General features: G+C 43.4%; 1 protein-coding gene across 7 annotated transcripts in view; it reads left to right on the top strand.

Annotated features, from left to right (window-relative positions):
- Positions 1–12,397, top strand: part of LOC139582745 (actin-binding protein WASF1-like) — a 144,855-nt gene that overhangs the window by 119,769 nt on the left and 12,689 nt on the right. For 6 of the 7 annotated variants that reach the window (XM_071413032.1, XM_071413038.1, XM_071413036.1 and 3 more), the window contains 3 exons: positions 6,995–7,051; positions 8,448–8,620; positions 11,802–11,978. In XM_071413032.1, the coding sequence (XP_071269133.1) occupies positions 6,995–7,051; positions 8,448–8,620; positions 11,802–11,978 (407 nt within the window). The remainder of the gene's footprint in view (positions 1–6,994; positions 7,052–8,447; positions 8,621–11,801; positions 11,979–12,397) is intronic. The other variant, XM_071413039.1, reaches the window with a different exon arrangement.

Raw genomic sequence — 12,397 nt, 5'->3', positions numbered from 1 at the left:
GCTGCCCACTAACACAGACCCCCTCCCTCCACATGCTGCCCACTAACACAGACCCCCTCCCTCCACCTGCTGCCCACTAACACAGACCCCCTCCCTCCACATGCTGCCCACTAACACAGACCCCCTCCCTCCACCTGCTGCCCACTAACACAGACCCCCTCCATCCACATGCTGCCCACTAACACAGACCCCCTCCCTCCACATGCTGCCCACTAACACAGACCCCCTCCCTCCACATGCTGCCCACTAACACAGACCCCCTCCCTCCACATGCTGCCCACTAACACAGACCCCCTCCCTCCACATGCTGCCCACTAACACAGACCCCCTCCCTCCACATGCTGCCCACTAACACAGACCCCCTCCCCTCAGTGTATTTGGGTTTCCACTAACTACCAGGATGGTTGTGATCTGATATTTCTCCCTGTACTTTACTCCCTGTACTTCACATGTAAGAGGTTCAGTACTTTAGTTTCTCATTCTTTTACCGTCTACTATGTACTTGGTAATTCGAATTAGGGGTGAAAGTAAGGTGGTCCGGTACGCCGTCCCGGCAAAATAAATAGTGGGGGTACGCCATACCGGTAAAACATGAGCCTATCACAATAATGAAAACAAAATATCAAGAAAACTGCATGTCAGAGGCATGGAAAAGAGAGAATGGACATGAAACCCGGTGGTAAAGCCTACGCTCCAAAATACGATGTGGTTCGGCGAGAACACTGACATTTTGCCAAGGCAGAGATTAGTTGCCGACACCGAGACACGCGTTGACAGCGTGGGCGTATCAATTCGGGCCTAATGACAATCGCCAAATGTCATTAGACTTTTTGGTGTGTTGTGTAGAAGATGTCTCTTTCCATTCACCACTGTTTAGAGGTTGGAAATATGTTGCGAGTGGATGAACATGCGTGGGGAGCCTAGTAAAGGAGACCTTTGAAGTGATTGTTTGACAATCAGATGAAGACATCATGACTGGTTGAGTTGATGCTACGGTAAAAGGTAATACATTTTAAAAGTTAAATGACAAATCTTTAAGACTCACAGAGATCCTATTGAATTAGTAGGGATTCTATATGTAGTTCTATGATTAGGCCATCATATGACATAGAAGGTCCTGTATCGGAATAAATTCATTCTACTTTCACCCCTGATTAGTATACAATCTCCATGATAATGACCAAATGATAGTTAGGTAACTGTACCAGCTCCCTCCCACCCCCAGACTCCCAGGCTGGGTTAGGACCTGCATGGGGGAGTAGAGACAGCAGTGGCGGTGGCATTACGCTGAGTCTGTCACACACACACACACACTGTATACACACACACACACTGTATACACACACACACACACAGTGTATACACACACACACACACACACACACACACTGTATACACACACACGCACACTGTATACACACACACACACACACTGTATACACACACACACACTGTATACACACACACACACAGCCTGTGCTTGCACAGCAAGACACACTCCTGTGTGCTGCTGGCACATTCAGATGTAGGATGACTGCATGGGTTAGTCATACAGGGTCCTGAAATTAGCCACGTTTATAACAGTAATTACACATGCAGAACCCACACACACACTCAAACACGAACACACACACACTCAAACATGAACCCACACACACACTCAAACACGAACACACACAGCGACCCACACACTCATCACTCATAACCATTTTAACTGATTAAGGAAAGGCTCGCGAGTACAATAAACCTTCGGGTCCATTCCATCTTCTCTGGTGTGTGTGTGTGTGTGTGTGTGTGTGTGTGTGTGTGTGTGTGTGTGTGTGTGTGTGTGTGTGTGTGTGTGTGTGTGTGTGTGTGTGTGTGTGTGTGTGTGTGTGTGTGTGTGTGTGTGTGTGTGTGTGTGTGTGTGTGTGTGTGTGTGTGTGTGTGTGTGTGTGTGTGTGCTTCTCTCCACCCGTGCTTCCTCAGCGTAATGGCCTGTGATTAATCGTGGCTAATCAATATGCATTACTGTTAGGATTCATGATGCTCCCTTCACTCTGCTGTGTGACCACTGACTGCCCTGGGCACCACAGGGACGGGTTGGGGGCGGGGTCAACTACAGGTAGCCAAACACAAACACAGGCTGACAACCGCCCAAACCACGTCTCTTCAAATCACTACCCACCGTCCTGTCACACACCCGCCTGAGCATGTGTCACGGAAACAAGTGTCGTGTCTTTGGCATCATTAAAGGTGAAGACTGTTATTTATCAAATCAATTATCTGTAAATATTATTACGTGATTAAACTAATCATGTAAATTGAATTAACTAGGAAGTCGGTGCACCACGGAAAATCTTCAGATTACAAGTTATCATTTTCCGAATATAACTCTTCAGATATTTTAATATCTGATCAATTAGTCTTCTAATTAATTAATGATTCTTTACCTCACATCAGTCTCATTCCAAATGTTGTAAATTGATAGTTATCTGCATGAACCCAGCCTAAACTATGAATCATCCATATACCAATTGGCTTAATCATTTATTTACTAACTAACTAAATAATCACAGAAATGCATAAACAGTAGATATTGGTTACTAACTAAGCCGATATGACGGCTTGGCGGACAAAGGGAAGGGGATGTGGACTGAGAAAGAGCGGGAAAGACAAAATGAATCACTACACAGTGGATAATTATATTAATTGAAATGCTAATCCTTTGCACATGAACGCTCGCTCATTCGGGAATAATTGCAATCAATATATTTACTCCCATATGTCGTTGTTGTCTTCTCTGTTGGAATCGTCAGTCCGTCTGCGGGAGAGTCAGTTCATCAGAGAGTCTCTGGTTACTCATGGTGGTGGCTCTATCGGCTACTCCTGATACTGTTTGTTGTATGGATACGTCAGGCGTCCATTGTTCTTAGAGTAGATGTTTCGGCAGTTGTCGGTATTTGCATCCCAGGTTTACATAATTTCTAGCTGCAGACTTGTAATTAGTATCTAAGATTTGCTCTTATTTTTTAGGGATCGATAGTCTCAGAGTTTAACCATTTCCAGCCGTGTAGCCAATGCTCCACGTTGCATAGTTTTCTAGTTCTGGTAGTCAAACCTGTGCCACCTCAGCTTACACCGAGGTATGAGTGGTCTGAAGAGGATTTCCTCAGGAGGGTTTTTTATTCGTAACAATAGAAAAGGGCGGTTCCATGACGCCAGATCATGTCTGTGCTCACGGGGGCGTGGCCGCTAACTAGTGAAACTTTACAGGGAATTCAATTCTCTCACATTAAAAAGGTTAACATCACATTACATCATTTCACAAATAGTTTCATCTTTACTCATTCATTTTATACAAGAATTAGATGCAAACCACATAACTGAGAAATGTACACATTCAGAGATACCGTTATGTGTGTTTCCTGTCCATCATGAGACCACCAAATGAAACACACTCAACATAACTATCCCTTAAGTGTCCACGTACCATTCCCACACTCTCAAAGGTGGACATATTGTTTAAAACTCCCATTTTGGGGATTTAGGAGTTTGGCCAAGTGAAATCTCTTGTTCTCTCTGTGATCTCTCTCTCTGCATGACCAGGGGGAGAGAGTCTCCGCCAGGAATTTATGGCCTGACATAACATAACCTGGGTGTAGGAGAGAGTGAGGGAGGGGGAAGCCACGATCTACACCCAGAAAGAGCCACGTCATGACACAAACTAACAACACAACACGTTATCTACATGAGTTAGATTAGAGCTATACTAACAGGAATGTTGATTGATCAAACAATCGACCAAACAATCTTCTTCACTTGATTGGCTTGATGTTGGTTTAGACTTGGGAGATGGTTATGTATGTTTTTTATTTTTTTTTTTAAATTTATTTCACCTTTATTTAACCAGGTAGGCTAGTTGAGAACAAGTTCTCATTTGCAACTGCAACCTGGCCAAGATAAAGCATAGCAGTGTGAACAGACAACAACACAGAGTTACACATGGAGTAAACAATAAACAAGTCAATAACATGGTAGAAAAAAAGAGAATCTATATACAATGTGTGCAAAAGGCATGAGGAGGTAGGCAATAAATCGAATAATTACAATTTAGCAGATTAACACTGGAGTGATAAATCATCAGATGATCATGTGCAAGTAGAGATACTGGTGTGCAAAAGAGCAGAAAAGTAAATAAATAAAAGCAGTATGGGGGGTGAGGTAGGTAAATTGGGTGGGCTATATACCGATGGACCATAGTCCAGCGATCGGTTAGCTGCTCGGATAGCAGATGTTTAAAGTTGTTGAGGGAGATAAAAGTCTCCAACTTCAGAGATATGTCTCTGAATGGGGGGTTCTGTAGGGTTATGTAGTAGGGAATAGGTTGAGAGGAGAATTAGGGCCAATTTCAAGTTTTCATAACAATCGGAAATCGGTATTTATTTTATTTTAAATTACACCTTTATTTAATCTTTATTTAACTAGGCAAGTCAGTTAAGAACACATTCTTATTTTCAATGACGGCCTAGGAACGGTGGGTTAACTGCCTCGTTCAGGGGCAGAACGTCAGATTTTTACCTTGTCAGCTCGGGGGATTCAATCTTACAGTTAACTAGTCCAACACTCTAACCATCTGATTACATTGCACTCCACGAGGAGCCTGCCTGTTATGCGAATGCAGTAAGCCAAGGTAAGTTGCTAGTTAGCATTAAACTTATCTTATAAAAAAACAATCAATCAATCATAATCACTAGTTAACTACACATGGTTGATGATATTACAAATGTATCTAGCGGGTCCTGCGTTGCATATAATCGATGCGGTGCGTATCGTTGCTCCAATGTGTACCTAACCATAAACATCAATGCTTTCTTAAAATCAATACACAGAAGTATATATTTTTAAACCTGCATATTTAGCTAAAAGAAATCCAGGTTAGCAGGCAATATTAACCAGGTGAAATTGTGTCTTCTCTTGCGTTCTTTGCACGCAGAATCAGTGTATATGCAACAGTTTGGGCCGCCTAATTTGCCAGAATTTTACGTAATTATGACATAACATTGAAGGTTGTGCAATGTAACAGGAATATTTAGACTTATGGATGCCACCCGTTAGATAAAACACGGAACGGTTCCGTATTTCACTGAAAGAATAAACGTCTTGTTTTCAAGATGATAGTTTCCGGATTCGACCATATTAATGACCTAAGGCTCGTATTTCTGTGTGTTATTATGTTATAACTAAGTCTATGATTTGATAGAGCAGTCTGTCTGAGCGGTGGTAGGCAGCAGCAGGCTCGTAAGCATTCATTCAAACAGCCCTTTTGTGCGTTTTGCCAGCAGCTCTTCGTTGTGCTTCAAGCATTGCACTGTTTATGACTTCAAGCCTATCAACTCCCGAGATTAGGCTGGTGTAACCGATGTGAAATGGCTAGTTAGTTAGCGGGGTGCACGCTAATAGCATTTCAAACGTCACTCGCTCTGAGACTTGGAGTGGTTGTTCCCCTTGCTCTGCATGGGTAACGCTGCTTCGAGGGTGGCTGTTGTCGATCTGTTCCTGGTTCGAGCCAAGGTAGGAGGGAGGAGAGGGACGGAAGCTATACTGTTACACTGGCAATACTAAAGTGCCTATAAGAACATCCAATAGTCAACGGTTAATGAAATACAAATGGTATAGAGAGAAATAGTCCTATAATTCCTATAATAACTACAACCTAAAACTTCTTACCTGTGAATATTGAAGACTCATGTTGAAAGGAACCACCAGCTTTCATATGTTCTCATGTTCTGAGCAAGGAACTTAAACGTTAGCTTTCTTACATGGCACATATTGCACTTTTACTTTGTTCTCCAACACTTTGTTTTTGCATTATTTAACCAAATTGAACATGTTTCGTTATTTATTTGAGGCTAAATTGATTTTATTTATGTATTATATTAAGTTAAAATAAGTGTTCATTCAGTATTGTTGTAATTGTCATTATTACAAATTAATTTAAAAAATTGGCCGATTAATTGGTATCGGCTTTTTTGGTCCTCCAATAATCGGTATCGGTATCGGCGTTGAAAAATCATAATCGGTTGACCTCTACTACAGTATGTGGTCACATACAGTCAGACCTACAGCTGCTAAGTCTCACAGCTCCAGATATTTTACTGCACGTTTATCTAACAACTATCTCACAACAGCTGTTATTCTTTTTCAATGCGTTTTAATGTCTCAGGGCTACATACGTTTGTCATTGTGCTCGTGTGTAGGATGTTTAAGCTAGGTGTTACATTAAGATTGTATAACAATAAATTTGCCTACTTAGCATAATTATTTGAGGCCGATGCTTTGCTGCCTCTTAACGAAAGTGTTTGACCAAATTGCTGAGATTTCTGCTGCATAGCAACAGTCTAGGAACACCAACTGTATTTTTCTGTTTTGGATGTTGCCTGTAAGCTAGCTAGGTGGTTTTGTTTTAGATGGACTGTGAATGATGACTCCCTCTTGTCCTTTCTACACTTGCTTTGTGCTTCCTTCTGGCGCTAACCGTGTTGTGCCAAACACTCTGTCATGTTTTGTTACTGTGTGTTCTTGTCCGACTGCACTGTGTTGTGAGTGGCGTGCTTTGTGTGTTCAAATCAGCTCTTTTCTTTTATGACGATTTCTTTGTCTTTGTATGTCTGAACATCTCTGTTGTCTTTGAGTGAGTGTTTGTTTGGAGCTGTGCGCGTGTGTGCGTGCGTGTTGTGTGCGCTCCAGTCCACTGTTTATTTGGTTTGTAAGTGGCGCATGCACTATGTTAAATTGTATGATTTGCGCTCTGCCGCTGTGTGTGACTACTGTCAGTCCAGCTGTGTCATGTCATTTTGTGTTTAAGAGAGTTTTGCTTCCTCATCTGATTCACTGTTCTGCTGCTGCTGTCCTGTTTTTGTCGCTGTCAGCAGCCAGCGGTGTTGCGTTCTAGTGCTCTGTGTGGTGTTAACTTGTTCCCTCTGGTGCTTCTCTTGTCGTTTTGTTCTTGTAGTTGCAGGACCCCCACATGTATGATCAGGTCTATAGGTACTTAGACCTCCCAGGACAGGTATGTGATCTCATTACAAACCATGTATCTTTTTACAGCTCATAGTCCCTAGGACAATATTTAGACATGTTATAATGCATTATGAAGACCTAATGTCACGTTCCCACTGCTGTAGGTATGGGAACTAAGAATTCTGTTGTGTATTTTGGCAAAAATTATTTAATTAGTTAAGTACAGTTCAATTCGTTCTACTATCATTTGGACATGATCTTTCTTTTAATTTTGGTGTATAGTAGACACCATGTTTTCTGTAGTACTATACATGTAACATGCCTTGTAATGTCCAGCTCATTCAACTAAAATGTCAGCTACAGCTTTCCTTGTTCCCAGACTTCACATGGCAGTGTGGTATTCCTCACTTACACTAAGTTCTGCCTTACACTTGTTCTATCTTGTGTGCCACCTTCTGTGTGTCCCGTTTTATATATGTGTAGACTGAGCATCCTATTCTGTGTCTATGTAAATATTCCATATGGCTTAGTATCCAATGAAAATGAGAGTCACTATGACAACAGCTACTGTGCAAAACCAAGAGCAGAGATAAGTTTTGCTTATGAGGCTTTATGGGATTGTGTTTGTTTTTTTGTTTTACTATCCTTGTGGGGACCAGAAGTCCTCACAAGGACAGTAAAACAAGAAACATTCAGACAAGTGGGGACATTCCTTTATTTTTTAATTTGATTTAACTAGGCAAGTCAGTTAAGAACAAATTCTTATTTACAATGACAGCCTACCCCGGCCAAACCTGGGCCAATTGTGCGGTTGTGATACAGCCTGGAATCTAACCAGGGTCTGTAGTGATGCCTCTAGCACTGAGATGCAGTGCCTTAGACCGCTGCGCCACTCAGGAGTGGGTCCCCACAAAGAAAAAGTCTATTTTAGGTTTAAGGTGTGTGTGTGTGTGTGTGTGTGTGTGTGTGTGTGTGTGTGTGTGTGTGTGTGTGTGTGTGTGTGTGTGTGTGTGTGTGTGTGTGTGTGTGTGTGTGTGTGTGTGTGTGTGTGTGTGTGTGTGTGCACCACACTTTGTTAGTCCCGATCCAATCAATGTGAAGACAGGAGTGTACCAACTGACTCTCTATTAAATCTTTATTCTCTCTGTTGCCTCCTGTCTTTGCACTCAGTTCCGCTCTCTGTCTCTCTTTAAATGTTAACTATAAAGATAGCTCTTCCCTCTACTTGTGATCAAAGCAGTCATGACTGGTTAAATGTGTGTGAAGGGACCTTCAATGAAGTGCTGTGTTTGTATGATAGTTCTGTACAGATGAAGACTCTAGTCTCTCTCTCTTTGTCTGTCTCTCTCTCTTGCCTCTTTCCTCTCTTCGCTCCTCCAACCCCCTCCTTCTCCTCTCTCTCCTCTCTCCTCCCACCTTCCTCCCTCTATCCCCTCGTTCTCCAGGTTAGGGGAAACGACCGTACTCTGGAGACTGAGAAGATCCCGCGGGCGCCTCACGACCGGAAGAAGGAGTGGCAGAAACTGGCGCTCGGGGCGGAGCTAGCTGAGGATGACCCTGAAGAGGCCCTGAAACACAGAGAGGCTAATGGCTCCGCTCCCTACCACGACAGGTCTGGGTGAGTGTGTGTGTGTGCACGTCCTTGTTTCTCTGTATATGGAGCATTGGGGAATGCTATTAAACCCCAATGTTACTCTATATGGAGAATTTGTGTCACGTCCCAATTCACTGTCTCCCTTATTTTTTCTAATTTTATTTAACCTTTATTTAACCAGGAAAAGCCCATTGAGACCCAGAGTCTCTTTTTCAAGGGAGACCTGGCTAAGAAGACAGCAACAATCAATACATTACAGAATTAAAACATACTACAATACAACAACATGATCCAGCCTAAAAAAAGCATTTACACTCCTCTGTAACAGTCTCCCATCAATATTTTAAATTCAATCAGTGGCACTAACATATCTAGATGAAGCATGGATTGTAGACCATTCCATGCCTCTGGTGCACAAGAAGAGAAGGCAGTCTTGCCTAATACTGTGAATGTCCTGGGGACTTTAAGTAGCAACACCTAGCAGACCAGGTATGGTAACTGCTGGTGGTGAAGGAGACCAGACTACAGAGGTAAAGAGGGAGTTTACCTGCTGGTGGTGAAGGAGACCAGACTACAGAGGTAAAGAGGGAGTTTACCTGCTGGTGGTGAAGGAGACCAGACTACAGAGGTAAAGAGGGAGTTTACCCAAAAGGGCTTTGTAGATGAACACATACAAATGTATCTTTCTGCACAGATAAAGTGAGGTCCAACCTACCATTTGGTACAATGTGCAATAGTGGGTGAGTGACTTGGCATTTGTAATAGAGTTCCTTTAGCACGTGTGTAACACTTTAATGCTTCCCCTTTCTCTATATCAAACACTATCAATCAATCAATCAAATGTATTTATAAAACCGATGTCACAAAGTCCTGTACAGAAACCCAGCCTAAAACCCCAAACAGCAAGCAATGCAGATGTAGAAGCACGGTGGCTAGGAAAAACTCCCTAGAAAGGCAGGAACCTAGGAAGAAACCTAGAGAGGAACCAGGCTCTGAGGGGTGGCCAGTCCTCTTCTGGCCATGCCGGGTGGAGATTATAACAGAACATGGCCAAGATGTTCAAACGTTCATAGATGACCAACAGGGTCAAATAATAATATTCACAGTGGTTGTAGAGGTTGCAACAGGTCAGCACCTCAGGAGTAAATGTCAGTTGGCTTTTCATAGCCGAACATTCAGAGTTAGAGACAGCAGGTGCGGTAGAGAGAGAGAGTTGGAAAAACAGCAGTTCCGGGACAAGGTAGCACGTCCAGTGAACAGGTCAGGATTCCATAGCCGCAGGCAGAACAGTTGAAACTGAAGCAGCAGCACGACCAGGTGGACTGGGGACAGCAAGGAGTCATCTAGCCAGGTAGTCCTGAGGCATGGTCCTAGGGCTCAGGTCCTCCGAGAGAAGAGAAAATAGAAAGAGAGAGAGAGAGAATTAGAGGGAGCATACTTCAATTCACACAGGACCCTGGATGAGACAGGAGAAATACTCCAGATATAACAGACTGACCTTAGCCCCCCGACACATAAACTATTGCAGCATAATTACTGGAGGCTGAGACAGGAAGGATCGGGAGACACTGTGTCTCCGTCCGACGATACCCCCGGACAGGGCCAACCAGGCATGATATAACCCCGCCCACTTTGCCAATGCACAGCCCCCACACCACTAGAGGGATATCTTCAAACCACCAACTTACTAGCCTGAGACAAGGCTGAGTATAGCCCACAAAGATCTCCCCCATGGCACGAACCCGAGGGGGACATCAACCCAGACAGGAAGATCACGTCAGTGACTCAACCCACTCAAGTGACGCACCCCTCCTAGGGACGGCATGTGTAACACTCTAACGCTTCCCCTTTCTCTATTTCAAACACTACCCTGACATGTGTAACGTTCTAACCCTTCCCCTTTCTCTATATCAAACACTACCCTGCCATGTGTAGCATATGCATTTCAATGCATTTCAGTTAACAGGTGTGGCTTGTTCATTTGTGGAATTTCTTTCCTTCTTAATGCATTTGAGCCAATCAGTTGTGTTGTGACAAGGTAAGGGTGGTATACAGTAGATAGCCCTATTTGGTAAAATACCAAGTCCATTTTTAGGCAAGAACAGCTGAAATATGCAAAGAGAAATGACAGTCCATCATTACTTTAAGACATGAAGGTCAGTCAATCTGGAAAATGTCAAGAACTTTGAAAGTTTCTTTAAGTGCAGTTGCAAAAACCATCAAGTGCTATGATGAAACTGGCTCTCCACCACAGGAAAGGAAGACCCAGATTTACCTCTGCTGTAGAGGATAAGTTCATTAGAGTTACCAGCCTCAGAAATGGCAGCCCAAATAAATGCTTCACAGAGTTCAAGTAACAGACACATTTCAACATCAACTGTTCAGAGGAGACTGCGTGAATCAGGCCTTCATGGTCGAATTGTTGCAAAGAAACCATTACTAAAGGACACCAATAAGAAGAACAGACTTGCTTGGGCCAAGAAACACGAGCAATGGACATTAGACTCATCTCCAAATTGGAGATTTTTGGTTCCAACCGCTATGTCTTTGTGAGACGCAGAGTAGGTGAACGAATGATCTCCGCATGTGTGGCTCCCACTGTGAAGCATAGAGGAGGAGGTGTGATGGTGTGGGGGTGCTTTGCTGGTGACACTGTCTGTGATTTATTTAGAATTCAAGGCACTCTTAACCAGCATGGCTACCACAGCATTCTGCAACGATACGCCATCCTATATGGTTTGCACTTAGTGGGACTATCATTTGTTTTTCAACAGGACAATGACTCAAAACACACCTCCAGGCTGTGTAAATGCTATTTAACCAAGATGGAGAGTGATGGAGTGCTGCATCAAATGACCTGGCCTCCACAATCACCCAACCTCAACCCAATTGAGATGGTTTGGGATGAGTTGGACCACAGATTGAAGAAAAAGCAGCCAACAAGTACTCCACATATGTGGGAACTCCTTCAAGACTGTTGGAAAAGCATTCCAGGTGAAGCTGGTTGAGAGAATGCCAAGAGTGTGCAAAGCTGTCTACATGATTCCATATGTGTTATTTCCTAGTTTTGATGTCTTCACTATTATTCTACAATGTAGAAAATAGTAAAAATAAAGAAAAAACCTTGATTGAGTAGCTGTGTCCAAACTTTTGACTGGTACTGTATATGGAGGGGATCTGTAACACTAACCACCCCTTCTCTCAGAGCTCCTAGTTACTTGGATGGGATGGACGGGCCATTCTCCCTAGCAGCGCTGCCCTACAGCCAGATGAATGAGCTGCTGAACCGCCCTGGGGACAGGATGTACACAAGACCCCATGACCCCCCACCACCACCCCCTATGCACCATCTGGGAGACATCAAACCCCCCTCCATGATCAGGTGGGTATCACACACACACACACACACACACACACACACACAGAGGCACACACGCAAGGGGTGGCAGGTAGCCTAGTGGTTAGAGCATTGGACTAGTAACCAAAATGTTGCAAGATCAAATTCCTGAGCTGACAAGGTAAAAATATGTCAGTCTGCCCCTGAACAAGGCAGTTAACCCACTGTTCCCCGGCAGGCCATCATTGAAAGTAAGAATTTGTTCTTATCTGACTTGCCTAGTTAAATAAAGCGAACTAGAGAATGTGTTACCACATGGGAGTGTCTCCCCACCACCTACCTGGTTTTGTGGCTTTGAGAATGCCTTTCACTCCAAATGGATACAAGTCTCTTCTTCTGTTTCCAGTTCAGTTGTTTTCTCTACTCTGTTGTTCTCTTCTACTCATGGGTTGCATGTTCCCTCA

The sequence above is a fragment of the Salvelinus alpinus genome, chromosome 8 (assembly GCF_045679555.1).
Source record: "Salvelinus alpinus chromosome 8, SLU_Salpinus.1, whole genome shotgun sequence".
NCBI lineage: Eukaryota > Metazoa > Chordata > Actinopteri > Salmoniformes > Salmonidae > Salvelinus > Salvelinus alpinus.
Note: the sequence above shows the minus strand (reverse complement) of the source record. Positions and strands in the feature narration are given on the sequence as shown.